This window comes from Spinacia oleracea, chromosome 1 (genome assembly GCF_020520425.1).
Source record: "Spinacia oleracea cultivar Varoflay chromosome 1, BTI_SOV_V1, whole genome shotgun sequence".
NCBI classification, from domain to species: Eukaryota; Viridiplantae; Streptophyta; class Magnoliopsida; order Caryophyllales; family Amaranthaceae; genus Spinacia; species Spinacia oleracea.
In genome coordinates this window covers 68098839-68119505 of record NC_079487.1, presented here as the reverse complement: position 1 = coordinate 68119505, position 20667 = coordinate 68098839, and the positions used below count along the sequence as shown (strand labels likewise).

Below are 20667 nucleotides of genomic sequence, written 5' to 3'. Positions count from 1 at the left end.
ACTGAATGAGAGATCCAGATACTTGCTGGTTTGGGTGAAGGAAAGAAATATGAGAAAAAATAACTTGGCTGGTGATGTTTTCCTGTTTTATTAACTTGGTTTACTAATTTGGGGCAGACGAACTAAAGCACATGAGCACATCTAAGATGCACCTAAGAAATTTTTACGAACTAATAGTTACGAACATGATACTGTTAGAAATTGAGTGCTCGCAATGAAAAATTACACCATATAACATGAGAAACAATGGCATCAGAATGCTTGTTAATAATATTTCAAAGGTTTCATATCCTACACAGATCTCATGTTCCTCTAAAAAAGCTTTTAATGATGGAGATATGATGGTATTTACATTGTATATGGAAAATGGGAGTTGAGAATGACAAACGGCACTTAATCTATACAATTATCAACCTCCCACCCCAGAGTCATCATATGCACACATCTGCTAAGAAAGTAAGAAACAAAATACTCCTAACCAATAAAATGCAACATATGAACCACCCTAGACATAGTTCATCAAGACCAGCTCACGTTTACCTTCTCATGTTTAAGCTCCATCAGCACAAATTAATTCCCATCTCCGACACAAGTAGAAGCTTGTTGCCACTTTAATGTTCGAAAATATAACAACACCATTCTGTCTTTTGAAAACCTCGCTTCTCCAACTGCCTATCTGACATTTGTACTCAGAATTGATCAGAAAAATATGATCTGTATCTACTACCATGGCTCAGAATTGTTACGAAAGAAACTTGCTGAGGGTCTCTTCCAACCATCTTCCATCATAATAAGGTTAAGCCGGACTATGAGTTTTTCAACAGCATCATTTTCTGCTGGTTTGTTCAATGAATCTGATGTTTTCTGCATGATGGAAGAAGCACATTATTTACTAATTCTTACATGCAGAAATATACAACGGCTGAATTTAAGAAAATACATATTGGGTGAAGTAGTACCTTTACTTCACTGTAGAATTTCAAGTACTGCAATGCCTCCTCATAGTAGCTACAATGGTACAGAAGAACAGCATAATCTCTCAACTCCTCAGAATTGGCTTCCAGAAGGATTAGACGTTCACACGCTGAAAACCCCAGACACCGGGGTTAGTAGCATTACATATCATTTATCATCTGTAGGAAATAATCATAGAAGGAAATCAAAACCTTTAGGGGGCTTTTGGTAGGGGGATTCATCTAAGGGAAAGGGAAACAATGACATGATTCTCTCTGGTGTTGTTTGTTGGACATCATTTGTCATTCCTTTTACCCCCAAAGTCTGATTCCCCCAAAGTCTGATTCATCTATAGGTTGATTCCCCACTCAAGCCACCTGTACTAGCCCCACCGAGCCCACTACCCCAGATCCACCTCGCCGCCGGCTTCACCGCCTAACTTCAACTGTTCTCGCCCCGAAACACCACCACCCTTTCCCACCTTGAAACCACCCTTCCTAACCTGAAACTACCCTTCCCCACCCCGAGACCACCCTTTTCCCAGCTAAAACCACCCTTTCCCAGCCCAAACCACCTTTTCTTACCTCTTCCACCCAACTGGAAAAACCACACCACCTTTAAAACAACCCTTACCGACCCAGAAAACCCAACAAAGCAGAACCCTAAATTCAAAAAAAAAAAAAAGAGTAAAATTGAAAAAATCATTTCTTATCACCAAAAATGGCTTTAGATGGTCTAATTCGATCACGAAAAATGATCTGAAGTTTTCATGTTCGAATTTTACCTTTTTAACCTCAAAATTAAGCTTTTATGGTGGTGGTGGTAAAAAATAAGAGAAAGGGAGGACGGGAGGACAGCGCAGCCGCGGGGGCAAGGTTACAGCAGCGGTGAAACATGAAGGGGCGGCGGTGGAAACGTGGAGGAGAGGGAGCAGCGCCATGTGAGGAGGGAGAATGATGGAATGGTGAGAGATTGAAGAAGGGTTGAGTGACTAAGTATCACCCAAACAACCCTTTACATCAAAGGGTATTACTTTCCATTCCCTCTCTTTCCCTTTGTTGAGCTCATTCCCTTTACCCCCATACGAACCAAACGGCCCCTTAACTTGTAATCTACTTCTTCTGTTTCACAATAGATGTATCATATTGGCTTTCTACATTATTTATATACTAACTTTGACTATCAACACCTTTAGTTACATATTAACAAAAATAATTAAAGTTAGATATTTTGAAAGTAAATAATGAGATTAACCAAATAACAATTAAAAATACAAAATTTATATTTATATATTAGTAAGAATTAAGAAATGTGGTCAAAGTTAGTAAATAAATAGTGTAAAAAATCAAAATGATGCATCTATTAAGAAACGGGGAAGTATAAACTTAGACTGTTGCGACTACTGCAAAACATGTATAAACTAAAGAAATACGCGTTATGTGGTTTATCTTAATCAGGATCGGCTAGAAGCTGGCGTCCAAGTTTATCAAAATTTTGCCAAATTTTAGCCCAAAATGAAATGTCTAAGTGACTTACCACTGTTAGAGTGTCGAGTGTCCGACATGGGTACTTGAGGTGGAATGAAGAGTCGGAATAACATAGGATAAAATTATACGTTTCACATTGTATATGAGTACATTTTTGTCAGTGGTTGTCCTCAAGAATGTCATGGGCACTTGTTAGGTTTGGAATACATTATACTTTTAGTTGCTTCGCAGCCAATATTATTTTTTTAAAAATCTATAAAAACATAATAAAATAATATATCACGTACAGTGAACCCAAAGAGGAAGGTGTTAATTTCTTATTCTTTTATCCTAGTTAAGTATGGAAATATTCTGTTATATTTTATTGTATTAATTCTTGTAAATCTGTAATATAGAATCTAGCCTCAGCTAAAATATGCCCATGGACACTTGATAGAAACCCCTTTTATCAATATGCTTTGATGTTTACAAATTCCATGGGTATATATATTCAAATTGCAAGTAATCTGATATTATTCTGATTACATGCTTTATATATGTAATGGACTAAACAGTAGAAGGACATAATGCAATACCCCAATACCACCCACAACTGCTGCAAACATATACAGGGAAGAAAAGGAAGTCACCACTACAGGACAAAAGGGATGCAGAGGCAGCCACCAACCCAAGGGCAGTAACCACTCCACAGAGTGGCAGCCTGCGGCTACTATTTTGTTTAGACTACTTTTATTAATTGTTTTTGTCCTATTACTAGCAGTTGGTAATTAAAAGGAGAAGGGAAGGGGAACCAGAATCATGTGGAAAAATTAGTAAAGCTTAGGCTTTGGGGAGTGGTGACCTCAAGTCAACCCTTGGAGATTGGTGGCCTCAAGTCACTACTTTTATCCCTTTTTTTTGTGTTCTTCATCCATCAAGCTAGTTAATATAATTTCTGCCTTTACTTTTATGCTCAAATTTAACAGTTCATGTCAATATATTATGAGCACAGATATTTCACCACTACGCATCAAACCCCTGCTTCCTGCATTCATTGTCAGATTCCATAGAGGTTATGGTGAATTGTGACTAAGTTTTTTTTTTCTGGCACTTGACAAGAATTTATTAATACCAAAGGACCTTGAAATACAGTGGTTCAGTTACAGCACAAAACCACCAAAAACTACACAACCACAAAGAAGGAAAAACACCAAAAAGCCCTTTAACTACCAACAGATGCGACTAAAATACGTTTTGAACCTTAAAACGTATACTTTAAAACAAGAAAAGTTGGTTAACGAAATAATTACCTTGTATATGCCAGAAATCTCAAATAACTATAGTTTCCTTTTAAAGGATAAGACCAATTTGTCCCCAAACTTAAGGTTTTGCTACTACTTAATGGATTCCGTCAAAAACTCTCCATAAATATGTCACATTCTAATTGGCAGGCCGATTTTTTTTCTTCTACTTTTTAAAATAGTTTTTCTCAGACTCCGGCAGAAGACATTCCCTGTCCCCTCCCCCACTTCCGGCGACCTCTAAATCCCCTTTCCCCCTCCCTTCTATCTTCTCCTGTAATTCCTGTTCCACTACACCCTCCTCCCGATCCCCTTCAAAGACAAGTTTGTCAACCGAGAAGTTGCTTGGCTGAAGCTAGGGAGTGTAACGGACCAGCTCCCGTTTCTACCTTCTCTAAGAAGGTCTGTGCATCTGTTAGTTTCTTTTACTAAGTGGGTAAGGGCCACTGGGTTGGGGTACTCCCTCTATCCCTTAAAGACTGCCCCTCGGAAATTTTAGGGTCAAACAGAACTTTTAGAACTTTGACCATCAATTCTCACTAATCTATAATAAATAATAATGTAGTCGTGTGGGTCTGTTACATTCGTTTTCAATGCATATATTTTGTACATCTACATTATATAATTTTACGAATAAAGAATTGAAGATAAATTTAGGTTTTATGTCATGTCCTAGAGACCATGAAAACACAGATGGAGGGAGTATGCCACGTGTGCGGCGTTGGATGAAGCGGAAGTGAGAATGCCGGTCAGTTTTAGGAAAAAACAAGGTAGTTATTGAAAAAAAAAATTGTTCTAAGTTTTTGACGTAGAAAAGGTAGTTGAAACCAAAGTTTCTTCTAAACAATGAACTCGTAAATAATAACTGTGGGTCAAATATTGAATGTACACGAATCATCCAACAAACACTCCCAATAGTTTCTATGTGCATGACATACCGGATAATGCACGCCTCATGTCCCCAAAAAGCACACTAGTCCAAACACCACGATCTAGCCTATGTTGGGCAGCCTTGGCAGATGCATGTTCAAAACCACTGAAATAAGCAAAATAAAACCTTCACAAACTCAGAAAATATCGAATAGAAATCACAGCAGGAGAAGTTCATTATTGACAGTAAGCCTTAACCTGTTTACGCAATTGGCTGCAATTGCTGCCCTTAAAAACAAACTCTCTGTTGGATTCTGTTGAAATGGCCAATAAGTATTCTTCAAATTTCTCAAGATCTGCAACAATCACGTCAACAATGCTAAATATGTGCTTCAGTGCTTCAACAGTTCTTCAAGACAAAAGTACAAATACTTGCCATATTCTATTCTCTTCCCTATTGATTATTTCTCAAATTCATCAATAAAGGATCAAGACACAAATCCAACCAAACAGTTGAATAAGGTTCACAGGTAAATTATTCTCTCAAGTAACTAAATTTCCTTAGTCCAATAACAATGCTCCAGTTAATACTACATTTATTACCAAAAAAAAAAAAGAATTGGAAAGTGTTTCACTCTATCAAGAACGGAGGACGCAGATATATGTACTTATTAATATCAACAAATATCCTAACAATTGGCTATTCTTCTCCAAACTTGCATATACTACTACCGCAGTACCTCTATTTAAGCCGCAACTTCCCATATTAACCTTCTTTCTGAAATGCTTTACCGTTATCTGCAACTTACCGCTGGTGTATAAAAAAGTGCAAGGCGGACTAAAGCCATAAGGGTCCTAGGGTCTAAGCGCTTGCACCTCATCAAAGTGAGGCGTACTTTTTAAAATTAAAGGTTTCTTTTCTATTATGCATATATATCTGATTAAAATAGAGTATTTTAAACCATAAACATATACTTCCTCCGTATTTTTTTAGGAGTCACGTGTTAGACCGGCACCAGTATTAAGGAAATATTATTGAATTTGATATAATAATAATGAAAGTGGGGTAGTTGACAATAAAGAAATATATAAAAACAAGTGGGTGTAAAAGATACCAAAAATGGAATTATTTACTACCTCTGTTCCTAAATGATCTTTACGGTTACTATTTGCACGGTAATTAAGGAATTTTGGTGAACATGTGATGGTGGGGTAACAAATGGAAAATGAGTGGCTATAAATTGTCCAATAATGTGAGTGGGTGGAAACTAATATTAAAGTATTGTGAGTGGGTAAGTTATGGTGGGCCAAATAAGAGTAAAAATGGAATAAAGTAGGAGTGTAAAGAACTTTCAGGAACGGACTAAAACGGAAAGCGTAAAGAACTTTTAGGAACGGAGGTAGTATGATTTAAGTAGACTCATAGGAAAGTTAAAAAAAAATCGGGGAGTGGGTGTAAAAGTTATCAAAAATGGAATTGTGACTCCAAAAAAATGCGGCCGGAAGTAGTAATTGTGACTCCTAAAAAATGACGGCGGGAGTATAAAACTTCTGAGTTGCTTCCCAATTACTCTTTTTATAACAAAAATAGAGCATATAACATAGTGTTTATCATGCACTATCCCCAGTAGTAGGAGGAGCAAGGGGCGGAACTAGCATAGACCAAGGGTATACACCTGCTTGACTAGGTTAAAAATATTTAGAAGCAGCTTAGCATCATAGAAAAAATTTGGTTTTATAGCAAAGGAGATGTATAAAAAAACATATTGGAACCCACGTTCGGAGCCTGGGCCAGCTATACTAAAGCTTCTAGTTTTCTTTTTGTTGATCGTTTTAACTTTGAAGTTACACTCCTATTCCTCTCTCTATGCTGTACTTAGTACTTTTATTTAACTTTATCTTAGACTGATTAATTTCCTATCTACCTTTAACATGTTCTACGTATTAATGCATCTCCAATGTTTTATTATCGTTACTTATCTCTCTTGATATAGTTATATTAAACATTTAATTAAAAAGAAACTAAATAAATGAAGTAAATATGTTAGATTTTGAGAATAAAAAACAACCATTAATTTTTGTCGTAATAATTTGCACACCCTATGTGACAATCCCACTGGGAGGAGCTAGGGTTGGCTGATCATATATCTTTGTCTTCTTCTTTTCTTTTCTTCTTCTTTTCCCTTTTCTTATGGACTCTTGGCCCACTACCTATTGTGTTTATATGGTGTGTCCAGAATAGTAAACAATATAAAAAAGAAGTTTCCAACATCAAATAGAAACAGAAAAAGACTTTTTAATGAAGCGCACAAAGGCACACTTCGATGGGCTTCTTCCAAAACGCTTCGCCTACGAAAAATTAAGCGTTTTACCCTAACGCTTAGGGCTTCAGCGGCTCAGCACTTAAGCGCGCTTTTTCATACAATGCTTATCGCACGCTTGGATTAAAGATAAAGAATTGAGGAAAAAAAGATGAAGACAAAATAAAGAAAAAGAAGAAAGGTGAAGGTGGTGGTAGACTGGTTGAAGTAGTGATGCCTATCCCCATAATAAGGGTAATAACTCCCCCATCCTCCACCTTACACAATCACTACTACATATCATCTACCAACATTTCCACCATTTCCATTCTCTTTGCTCTGTGCCCCCTTAATTCAGTACCTCCAATTCAAGCACTCCCTTAGGAGGAGCTTAAGGACATTGGCATAAAGTGATGTAGGTTGGTAAGAGTCCTAATTTTAGACAATATTAAGACAAAGTTGTCATTTCACACCCACTTCTTCAAACCTCTAATGCAAAAAGCTCCTATATTAAACTTTTCAGAATTAGTTTTTTCATCCCAAAACTATCTTCCAAGTCTTTCCTAACCAAACTGAAGGAAATAATGCCCTTGGTCCAAGTATGCATTCAATGTTAAGTCTAATAAATGCGGTTCAGTATTAATTAACAAGTTAATAATTCAGTGAGATCAAGTGAGCTGAATGCCTAGCTAGAAGCCGCTTCAGTTCAAGTGGAATTAATGATATTAATCCACAGCTTACTCTTGACTGAACCCGTAGGGTCACACAAATAGTACGTAAACGGATCAAGTATTTAATGGCATTAAATACTTCATCTATGGATATTCGGAATCGACGGATCTTGGTTTCAGTGGGAGCTGAGATCGTCACAGGCAAGAAATGAATACTCCGGAAACGATGATATTGCCGGAAACGGAAATATGGATCATATCGGAAATATAAATATTATCCAAGTCGTAGATGTTGCCGGAAACGGAAACATGGTACGTATCGGAAAATATTATCGGAAATGGAAATATTGCCGGAATCGGAAATATTGCCGGAAACGGAAATATTGTCAGAATCGGAAATATTATCGGAATCGGAAAATAATTCCGGAAACGGAAATATTAAATATTTGTTCGAAACGGAAATTGATTCCGGAATCGGAAATATTAAATATTGTTCGTATCGGAAATGAATTCCGGAACCGGGAATTTAATCGGAAGCGTATCGTACGAATAAACATCGGACGAGCTTGCTAGACGCAAGGCCTAGCACGAAGCTAGGCCCAACGCCTAGCAAAGCCCGCGCGCGACCAAAGCAAGCAAAGCCCAAACGCGAGAGCAAGGCCAGCAGGCGCGCGCCCCTCGTGGGCTGCGAGCACTTGCTGGGCCTGGGCTCAGCGCGCGCGCACGCAAGGCGCCCCTCGTGGGCTGCTGCGCCTGCGTGTGTGTTTGTGCTTGCGTACGAAACCTTGATCGGTTAGGATTCGTATAAGATTGATTCCTAAGTCTACTAGATAAATTAAGTGATTGAATTTTAGATTAATTCAGATTCACTAAATCGTTTCCTAGTAGAATTCTAATATCCGATACCCATGCCCTATAAATAGGTGATCAATGCTCACAATTTATATCGAGAATTCAAGTATTCAAAGTGATTTTTGAGAGCAAAAATTCAGTCATACAATTGCCTATAAGTGCCGAAAATTCTAAGTACTTTAAGGGCGATCCTAGTTGGTCAAGCTTAAGGCGGATCCGGACGTGCTGTGGACTATCTACGGAGGGACGACACTTGGAGTCCTAAAGACTTGTTCTTGTTCGGTTCGGGCGCAGCTAGGGAAGGCACGCAACAAACAGTATGCATCTAAACTATGCTAAATGATTATGTGTAAATAATATGCTTTCCTGGCTTTATGGTTTTTCCGCATGATTTATGAATTGTCATATGTATCATAACCTAACAGTGGTATCAAGAGCCTCTTATTATTTTCATAATCTAAATTGCATGAACATGGTTAAATATTACAAATTTGCAAGAATTAAAAGGGGTGATTAATTTTCGTAATTGTTAATTAATTGCAAATTGCGTTTATTTAATTATACGTACGCAGTTTTTCGGCAGTTTCTTCGTTACTCATCCAAATCGAGTGATTTTTGTGTCAATTCCGCATGTAAAAGACATACTAAAATTTTGACAAAAACAGTATTTTTCGGCCGAACCCAGAATTCTCAAATTCGAAGCCTAACTATGACTTTTCGAAGGTTTTAGTTTTTAGAATGCAAAATTTCGTAAATTTAAGATGTTAAATTAAATATTTGCGATTCTTGTTGATAAATCTTGAATTTTTGATTGACCTACTGTATATGTTTAACAAGTTTGAATGCCTAGCCTTGTTAATTATGCAATCTAATTTGTAATTATGATTAATTTGTTGAAAATTGGAATAATTTAGAATTAATTTGATTTTCATAATTAGTTATAATTTAATTAGATACTTATGATTAAAAACCACCATAAAAATTGTAAATTTATGTTTAAATTTTAAATTTTTATGACCTAGACTTGAATCCATGTTAATCGGAAATCAATTGAATAATAAATTTTCGATTTTTCGCCCTAAAATTATGAAATTAATATTATTTATTAATTTGTCATTAATTTGGAATATAAATTTTAAATTTTTATGCGATTCGCTCATATAACTTGCACGCACAAAGCAATGGACGCTACGTGTTACCCTTAAGGGGTGTTGTATAGTGCGGGCATGTGACGACGAGCAAGGGAGCTCGTCGCCCATGCGGTACGAATGCAATGAGCAAGGCCATGGTGCACGAGCACAAGGCAGCAGCCCTGCCTTGTGTCGTGGGCTGTGTGCAATGGGCGAATGGGCGAGGGCGAGAGCAAGGTACGAGCAGTCGCGTGTGGGCAGCAAGCGAGCTGCGCCACAGCGCGCACTGCCTCGCGCAAGCGTGCGGAGCCTCGCGCGCAGCGAGCGTAAGCTCGCGTGCCACGAGTGCTGCGCCAAGCATCGATCGCTCGCGCGCAGCGAGCGCTATTGTGCGTGCGACGAGCGTTGCGCCCAGCGATGGCGTGCGAGTGCTTGTTGTGCGTGCGACGAGCGCTGCGCCCAGCGATGGCGTGCGAGTGCTTGTTGTGCGTGCGACGAGCGCTGCGCCCAGCGATGGCGTGCGGGTGCGTGTTGCGACGTGCGACAAGCGTTGCGCCCAGCGATGGGCTGCGGCAGCATGCTCGTGCGTCGAGCGCTGGCGCGCGCAGCGAGCACCAGCTCGCGTGATGCCTTGCGATGGTGAGCAGCAGCGATGCGAGGCGGCGCATGGGCTGCGCGCACATGGCCAGCGATGGCTGTGTACGTGTGGCCCATGGGCGTGCGATGCGTGGGATTGTTGCGTTGCGATTAGATCGTTTTGAAATTTTTAATTTGAAATTTTCAGTTTACGTAATTTTAATTAATTTTAAAATTGATAATTTAATTTATTTTTTTGGATTTTAATTTTGAATATTGTAATTATAATAAAAAAATTATTATAATTATTTTACTAAAATTAAAATCATGAATTAATTTAAATACGACTGAAATTAAATTAAACTTTTGGATTCAATTATAAATTTATATGAGCTTTAAATTTAATTAAATTTGTATGTTTCCGGTTAGACTAGAAATACATTTTTATGTTTAAAATTAGTAAAGCATATGAATTTATTGGTTTAAGTAGGAGCCCTTTTTAGTCATAAACTCTTGATTAGGTCTACAAATCCTTAAGGTTAAAACAACTTGATTAGAATTAATAAGGACTGAATAATTTGTAGATTATTGGTGCCCTTGATTAATTGCTGCAAATGTTTATGTGATGCATAATGTATTTTACTAACCAGCTATGTGGGCCATTCATGATAATGAATGGGTGAATGGTATATATTGTATATGTACTGTTTTGCAGGTTATGAAGTGACTAGTATGGCCCAAATAGGATAGCAAATATGGTCTGCGTACCATTAATTTGAATGTAATTGGTCTAAAGTACCAAAGTTGTTTTTCAATTCAAATATGGTCTGCGTACCATCAAATAGTTGTAATTAGTTTTAATTATAGCTTATCCTATTTGAAGAAAATGGTGCCTCCCACGGAGATTTTCAAGACGGACTTTGAAGTTAAAACTTCAAGATGAAGTCGGGCCATACTAGATCACATTTATCTTATGCATGCTTTAAGTTATTTATTGCTTTAAATATGTCTTAAATATGCATGAGATCAAAGCTTGATTATGTTGCATGATTAAGGATTTTAGTTCACTTAAAATCTAACCAACATAGTAAGAGCCTTAAGTTCCAAACTTAAAAATTGAGTTAAAAGGTGTCATGCCAAAATATACACTTGCTTGGATATCCTTTACATCAATCTAGTAATAGTTTTCGCTCAGCGAGGTGTTACTTATTGGTCCTAAAGGGGCAAGGTACACAAATAATTGTGAGTACATGTTAGTTTTGGTGAAACTCAACGATATAAGTAAGGAGTCCTTTTATGTCGTGGCAAAATCGATAGGTTTACCTAATAAGTTCTTAGACGTACCTATCAACCAAGAATAGTTTCTAGACTATTAGCAAAAGGCTTTTGCTTACCTAAGATGTTTTAGGATTAAGTCGACAAACTGTGCTTAATTCTTCAATGATTTTAGGATCTTGGAATCATTTTATTCACACCTGCCGGAACAATAAATTCGAATAAAATGCTAATGACTTGTTGAAATTGCATGATTGCTTTAATTTTCAAGTTATTACTCATGATAAATGTTTAGACTTTGCATGCTTCAATGTATGTTTTAGTTATTGTTTATAATTAAATATCTTGCACTGCAGTAAATCCTTTTAGAAAGGTAACAGTAAATTTCCTCGATTGGTAGTGAATCCAAGAACGATTCACGGAAATGAGAGAAAATGAGCAATTTAAAATGTACGTTTCTTTTAGCAACTTTTATGGTTGTTTTCGAATATCAAAATCGAATGGCAAACCAATTGGTGCTTGTGAATTCAAAATACAATGTAGTTTTGAGATCATAAAGCATTGAGTTTAAACGCTCAGCTTTACCAATGGTTAACAACCTAAAATATTTTTTCCATTTAATTCTCGAATGAGTCTAGTCTCTAGACATTCGAGTAGAACGATGCTTAGAGAACTTTAGAAGCTTCTGGTAAGATCATCTAGTTGAAACAAAATATTCAACATAAATTAAAATGGTAATTAAGAACCTTGTTGGAGTGACATTGGACATATCTAACAAAGTATAAAAGTCAACACTAAAGAATTCAATTCTTAAGACTATAAGAAAGAGTACAAGAAATAGGAAAACAAGGAACAAATAAAAGGAATTTACGATTCCGTTTCTACCTATAAGTTTATGTTTAAAGAGAAGTGACCTAGCAATCAAACTTCTTTGGTATCATATACCGCTTGAGGTTCTTACTTCGGTAATAACTCAAACAATGGAAGCTAGGATACACTAATGACCTACAAGTGGGAAATGAAGCATGGCAATGCTACATTAGTTGTAGGGTCATCTAGTTTGTTTTAAGTCCTTTCAAAGGCTGGAACTTAATGGCTATTTTGTTCCATAATCAACATACCTAAATTTCTGTTTTCAAACACAGAAAGACTCACATTCAAGAAAAACAAAAACAATGTTTGTTTGTTTATTTGAATGAAATGGTCAATTACAGGTTGAGTCAATATGCTTGATTAAAACAAACAACTCTTTAAAGAACTTTACTAGGTTCAAATCAACCCCTTGATTTGAGTTCCACTAATCTTTGGCATTGTTGCTTAGACCATATCAACAAGTTAACATTCAAAAGCTCTATTTTGATGGACTTTTGAAAGTTGATTGATTTCTAGATCATTTTAAGACAACTAGTCTTACTTGTTGAAAGTAACAAAAGATATGAACTATTGTTAGAACGCCTAGACAATAGAGTTCAAAGCTAAAGAAATATTTTATGACTTTATTATTTCACATTGATTTGAGTGAATATAGGTTTATTTACTCAAATGTGATATAAGTTGAATCTGTTTGGCTAGTTCAAAGATTCAGAAGTATAAAATCCACTTGGCAAGAAATCATAAAGATCTAGGTTAGATCATGTTGATGATTACTTGAGACCAAATATGATCATCAATGATTGTGTGTTGTAATTTCACAATCTAGGTCCATAAGATATGGCATATCTTAGTTGGAATAATCGAAGTCAATTAGTACTTGATTCGATTAATGATGAATCATAAAGACTTTTCCTATAATTTCTAAAACAAAATGCTCAACTACCACCAAACTAAACCAAATTCGTCAAAGCTATTGAAAAGTAATTTCAGAATAACTTTTCATAAAATATATCTAGAGAGTTCCTAAACTCAGTGGGAGCTTAGTGTTTGTTATTCAACAAACTAAGGCCCCAAGTATAGATATATGTTTCATTGTGATTTATTCAAATGAGACACAAGGGTATTGTTTCTACCACGAATTTTTGAGAACATAATATTTGTTTGCTCGAAATAATGTCCTATTGGAGATTCGTTTCCAAAATGACAAGTGGGAGAAAATAGACCTCGAAAGTCTTCGAGGCGAACAACAAACATAAACGGACATTCCTGAGGCTTTTCGAAGTGCTTCAGAAAATCCGAACTTATTCTTTAAAAACTTTAGAAGTGGCTTTAAAGAATAGACATCTCTTAGAAGACTTTACAAGTGCTTCAAGGAGAACAGAATATTCAAAGGACTTTCAAGTGGCTATTGATATTCTATTGTTTGATGTTCTATACCCAAGTAGGCATAGAGTTCAAATCACTAAAACTATGCAATTCTTCTATTAGATAGTGAAGAAACCTACAACTTGCAGTCAAACTATTATCATGTAGATTAATGAGTTTGTGACCTGTAAGAAAGCTATGACGAAACCCAGATTCCCGAAAATGGTTAGAGGCCATATATAGACTCAAATGTTTTAAATGGTTAGATGCCATAAAACATACTCAATGTTTTGATGACAAAATTGAAATTTTGTTGATTTGCAAAAATAGTTTCACACCTATTGGTTGCAAGTTTGTTTTAAGGATAAAAACCATCAAACATGGAATTGTGTTCACACACAAAGCTAGATTAGTTGCTAAAGATTACAAGCAAATTCATGGCATGGATTGTGTTGAAACCTCATGCATAATCGTAATGCTCAAGTCTATAACTCAAGCAATGATTGCATATTGGTATATATGACAATTGGATGACAAAACGTATTCCTCAATCAAATGTTGGAAGAAAACTATGTACATGGCATGTCATAAGGATTTGTGGATCCAAATAAATGCTTGAAAAGGAATGCTAACTTATGAAATCTAAGTACAGATTTAAGCAAGCAATTGGGAATTGGAACTGTATTTTAGTGAAGCTAATAAGCATTTTAGTTTCATAAAATATACATGATTCTTATAGATATATAAGAAGTTTAGTGGGAGTACGTAAAACTTATTTGGTCCTATGTGTATCACACATATCTCTCTATTGTGAAATAACATTCAAATGCTAATGACTTAGGTTTGAAATTATTCATCAATGATGGACCAAGGGAAACTTAGTACATACTGGGTATTAAGATCTATTTACAAAGATCTTATGATATTGTTTAGTAATGGCATTTACTAAATCAAACACGAAATACTCCATTGGAGATATTCGATCCATATGAATAAATCTAAGTAATGAATGTTTGAACTATGTATAAGCATTTACTAAGTTAAACATCAAAGAATCTAATGAGATTCTTCACCTATATTATATGTCAAAGAATTTAGTTGGATTGAGTATCTACTGTAACTGAATGAGCTAAAGTTACATGAATAGAATTCAATTGGGAATTATTCTGCAAAAGAATTTATCATGTATGATATAATATGAGGATCGCCAAAAACGTATCGTATGACTTTAGGCATGACGAACATATACCAATCTCTATTGATCTAAGTGAAGATCAACTAGATTGAGATCAAGAACACTTATGGTACTTGAAAAGGTACATAGGAATAGTTCTTGATTCAAGGAAATAAAGATATGCTAAATATTGATGCTACACGCATAAACACTGGCAAAGGATCAAGCAAGACCCTTTGGAGTTAACCATTGACAAGGACGAGCTAAAGAGCATCGTGTTTTGAAATGGCAACATGGATTGAAGACCATGAGTTGTTGCGTGGGAAATTAAAATAATAATTTCTATGTTCTAAGATATAGTTGGAGAGTCTTCCACATATCTGTGAACTGCTTGGATAAATAGATCCAAACAAAGCATCACTAGCAACCTATACAGTTGAAGTAAAAGTAATTATTGCCTAAGAAGCAATAAAATAGAGTTGTTTATATGAGTTCTTCATTGAACTTGGAAAGATCACATGTCTGTTGACTTAATGGTTCTTCATTGCAAAATGCGTAGAACCACTAATGTAGCAAGAAAGACTAGATCACAAAATAAACATACTCAAAAGTTCTTATCATCATATCTCGAATAACATTCGATAAAAAGGATGTTAAGATTGGCAAAGCGTGATAACTAAACCTATGCAACAAGTGAGAAGCAACACTCAAGATCGCAAGATTGGGATTGTCCTCCCATAAATCGGGATGAGATGCTTAAAAGTTGTACAAGGCCACTCGGAGAGCTAGAAACTGTGAAATGCATGGCCGTGCTCGGATGAATCATAGGCTATGATTATCTGTTTATTTGATCAGTTGAACTCTGAAACCGAGAAACACCTCTGGACATAATAAGGATGACAACTCTTACCTTATGTTCAAGAGCAAACATCGAGCGACAAAGGAATTAGGAAATGCACACTTGTCCCTAAGGACAAGTGGGAGACTGAAGGAAATAATGCCCTTAGTCCAAGTATGCATTCAATGTTAAGTCTAATAAATGCGGTTCAGTATTAATTAACAAGTTAATAATTCAGTGAGATCAAGTGAGCTGAATGCCTAGCTAGAGGCCGCTTCAGTTCAAGTGGAATTAATGATATTAATCCACAGCTTACTCTTGACTGAACCCGTAGGGTCACACAAATAGTACGTAAACGGATCAAGTATTTAATGGCATTAAATACTCCATCTATGGATATTCGGAATCGACGGATCTTGGTTTCAGTGGGAGCTGAGATCGTCACAGGCAAGAAATGAATACTCCGGAAACGATGATATTGCCGGAAACGGAAATATGGATCGTATCGGAAATATAAATATTATCCAAGTCGTAGATGTTGCCGGAAACGGAAACATGGTACGTATCGGAAAATATTATCGGAAATGGAAATATTTCCGAAATCGGAAATATTGCCGGAAACGGAAATATTGTCAGAATCGGAAATATTATCGGAATCGGAAAATAATTCCGGAAACGGAAATATTAAATATTTGTTCGAAACGGAAATTGATTCCGGAATCGGAAATATTAAATATTGTTCGTATCGGAAATGAATTCCGGAACCGGGAATTTAATCGGAAGCGTATCGTACGAATAAACATCGGACGAGCTTGCTAGACGCAAGGCCTAGCACGAAGCTAGGCCCAACGCCTAGCAAAGCCCGCGCGCGACCAAAGCAAGCAAAGCGCAAACGCGAGAGCAAGGCCAGCAGGTGCGCGCCCCTCGTGGGCTGCGAGCACTTGTTGGGCCTAGGCTCAGCGCGCGCGCACGCAAGGCGCTTCTCGTGGGCTGCTGCGCCTGCGTGTGTGTTTGTGCTTGCGTACGAAACCTTGATCGGTTAGGATTCGTATAAGATTGATTCCTAAGTCTACTAGATAAATTAAGTGATTGAATTTTAGATTAATTCAGATTCACTAAATCGTTTCCTAGTAGGATTCTAATATCCGATACCCATGCCCTATAAATAGGTGATCAATGCTCACAATTTATATCTAGAATTCAAGTATTCAAAGTGATTTTTGAGAGCAAAAATTCAGTCATACAATTGCCTATAAGTGCCGAAAATTCTAAGTACCTTAAGGGCGATCCTAGTTGGTCAAGCTTAAGGCGGATCCGGACGTGCTGTGGACTATCTACGGAGGGACGACACTTGGAGTCCTAAAGACTTGTTCTTGTTTGGTTCGGGCGCAGCTAGGGAAGGCACGCAACAAAGAGTATGCATCTAAACTATGCTAAATGATTATGTGTAAATAACATGCTTTCCTGGCTTAATGGTTTTTCCGCATGATTTATGAATTGTCATATGTATCATAACCTAACACAAACACTCCTATTAGCTTTTTGAAATGTTGAAACCACTAATTCACCTACAAACCTCTTTTTTCTCCAAACTCTCATAACCAAACACACCCATAATGCTTGGTAGAGCGGAGCAGCACATGTGCCAATAGTTAGTTGCTAACCATAAATCATAGTGTTATTAACAACAAGAAGGCAAAGAACATAGAAATGCGATACGAACAGAGCATACCTCCACTAGCAAAGATTCTGATGTCATTATGTGTTTTTGATCAGATTCTTTGCCTTTCTTCTTATTATAGGCTCTAGGGAGACTTGAGATATCACGTGGGTGATATATTTCAACATCAAAATTTATCACACCCCAAAGCTGCAGCATTTTGAGGACCTCTGAATAAATAAGAGATAGGATAGCAACAGAACCACAACGCTGTGCTAGAACCTGTTTGCGAGTTTGCAACAAGACTATTCAGAAGCCATCTAAGCAGTCATCTGTAGGAGTAAAAATGCAAAAAGTTCAAAAAAGTCATCATCCCATACCGAGTGAAGATAATAGTCTTTTGTTGAAGGGTTAGAACCTGCAGTTGTTCTCCTAAAACCCTATAAAGAAACCTCAACTTAATTATGATTAAGAAATTTAGCAACAGCAGAAAATATTTTGAAAAATAGAACTTGTGATTGTATTACTGTACACAACTAATAAAATTGGACAAAATTAGTTGGCTATACACAATTATAACAACCACAATAGTGTGCATCATGTCCCTTGTGATGTCTAGGTAGGTCAACACATATGCCTCCATAAAAGTAACCACTCAACAACGCGAAGGAACTTTCAAGGAACATGCATATCCTAACATCTCAAGTGAGGTGATAAATCACTTTGTTTCATTAGGCATCTACACATTCCATATCCCTTCAAAAAAAATCTACACATTCCATATCCATCGATACTAGTGAATTTTTTATTTTTTTTAATAAGATATCATGGATGCTATTAACTATTTCACTCAGATTGTTTCTCACCCTTAGATACCCTTATACTTGACACTTTGACATGGACGTTGATTTTTGACACACTATTCTGGATTAAAAAATATGGAAAATTATATAATTAACCAAGTGACACTTGGTCACATGCTTGTGTCCGGTACGACTTTCCAATCAACATATTATGGAAGTATTCGCCGGGAATCACTTTTTACTCTTGTGAAATCATAGAGGTTATTGAATAACTTCCCTACTTTCACTCTCGGTCCCTCTTTGGTTTGGTGTTGATCCACAATTCACATTGATTAATTCCAAATACAAACTCACTAACTGATGAGCAAATTATGTGACCCTCATTCACTAATTTTCCCTATCAAATGAATTTACATATGAAAAGAAAATGTTTCACTTATATGAAAAGAAAAGGTTTCACTTAAAATACAGCCTCACAGGTATATTGTATATTAGAAGAAATGCTCAATGATTCTCACACAGACTAAACTCAGCCACGAAGTATACCTTTGTTATGTACAAGTACCTCTCTACGCTGTCCAAGAGATCCTCTGGCGATGAAGCTAATGAAGAACGATAATGAGGACAATAGCTTGTAGAAAGGTTATCCAGTCTCTCCAAGAAAGCATCGACAGGAAGAGGTACAGAAGAGTGAGACATGAGGGCGTCATCTTCTGCAGCAATATATAGAGCTGTTTTTCCTAGCTCCACACCTTTATTAATACAAATGCTAGTTTCTCTCTCGATTTCAGACAAATTCCGAATCTGTGAAGTAAAGCCATCTCTTGCAGCCTGTTCAACAACCATTTATATGTGCAATTTAAAGTGAGGAACAAAACTAGCATGAAAACAGACATAATAGAGGACTACCTTGAGAATCACACAGAGTCACCAAGTCTTTTTGCAATATGAATAATAAGTTTCCAAAGTCCCAAATCCTACCTTTTTAAATGGTCGATTGACGGCAACAAAAAAAAAGTGTTACAAGTTGTTACTTCTTACCAAATGGACAAAGTGGCTAAGACCCCCTTAGCTATGTCGAACTTCTTCTAGAAATTATACCTTACCTGCATTCAGTCATAGTTTTGGCACTCCTTGAGAAATACAACTTCCCTCCTAAAAATTAGCATTTCCCCGAAAAGTATGCTTTTTTCCCCCTATATCTAACTAAATGAACACTAGGATACATAACAGGAACATGATCAAGTACAATACGTCTATACCAAACATCTGTGGAATGTATAGAATTACAACACGCACTGCAGAGAGATGGGCAAGTTCAAGAGGTGTATCCCATGTATAACACATACCCGATACCAACACATACCTTGCCTGCCTCAAAATGGTACAAAATATTGTATGGTAGCGCTCAGCGAAAACTTGTAATTTGTACTCAATTAATTGGTAGAAACAAAATTGATGTTGAGTGTGTTGAGTAATAGCATTTCTTAACATTTTGGAAAATTATGCTTATTTTGATTGATTTATGGAAACCTATTAAATTGTCAATATCTAATATCCATATGGTATAAGTACTCGAACATGTGTATGTTTCCATACAACCTGACTTAAGGAAAGATACAACAACAAACGCCGAGTCAATTTTATGCTCACATTCACCCACCATCAAGCACTCCGCACTCGAAGTTGTCTACTTCACTATTCGAAGTCGGTGATCCTCAAACTTTTATTGCAATTCTTGGCAAAGAAACTTCACAAAGTGAATAAAATGCAATACTTAAAATCAATAATCGAGATTATTTTAACATGATAAAACCTATAGAAATCACCTTTATATGAAAATAAAAAGAACCAGAATTTCAGAACAAAGAACATAATTATACTCCATAATCATCATCAGCAACAAAGAGAGGATACTGGCTATTCGTGTGATTAATCAATCATCATGACACTATCTAATACTATTTGTAACCCGATTTGATTTTTAACAAAGAGTCTAATTAATCATCAAACAATTTAATCAACAAATTCATCGAAATTTCATTAAAAAAAAGTAGAAAAAGAAATAGGATATACCTTTGCATGAGTGATGTCAGTTCCGGAAAAATGAAGAGAATCATGGAGCACAAATCTGAGGTCTTTAGCTGAGAATTGGGAGCCGCAGAAAAATCGGAAAGAAGAAGATGATGAAGAGAGAGAAAGTGGAGGTCGCGGAGGAGAGAGGGTGAAGGTTCCAGAAATCCATGGAGAAGATGTACAATCCATGCCTGGCTGGCTGCCTGCTACTGCAACTGGAACTGCAACTCGAGGCAAGGCGGAGGGTCAGCTGATAGGTAGATATTTTTAAAAATCTTACTTCGTAGTATTTGATCTATATGGTTAGGTGGACATATAAGTGCTAAGTTATTAAATTAAGGTTTTTTATTATAATTAATTAAAATAATTTTTTAAGGTAAAATTAGTTCATTAATAAAAAATCATCCCACATACAAAATTAACAAATACTTTCCTCATTTTTTTTTAAATGACACAATTATTTAGGCACGTTTTTCAATGCAC

The 20667-nt window shown here is 36.5% G+C and overlaps 1 protein-coding gene across 1 annotated transcript; it reads right to left on the bottom strand.

Moving 5' to 3' along the window:
• Positions 1-237: 237 nt before the first annotated feature.
• On the bottom strand, positions 238-20467 carry LOC110798693 (uncharacterized). The gene is made up of 8 exons (XM_022003879.2): positions 20185-20467; positions 18655-18939; positions 17686-17745; positions 17378-17587; positions 4850-4947; positions 4660-4757; positions 960-1084; positions 238-864 (listed from the first exon to the last, which is right to left on the bottom strand). Exons 1-8 carry the CDS (start codon positions 20371-20373, stop codon positions 724-726), a joined length of 1206 nt encoding a protein of 401 aa, XP_021859571.2. The 5' UTR covers positions 20374-20467; the 3' UTR covers positions 238-723.
• Positions 20468-20667: the final 200 nt, after the last annotated feature.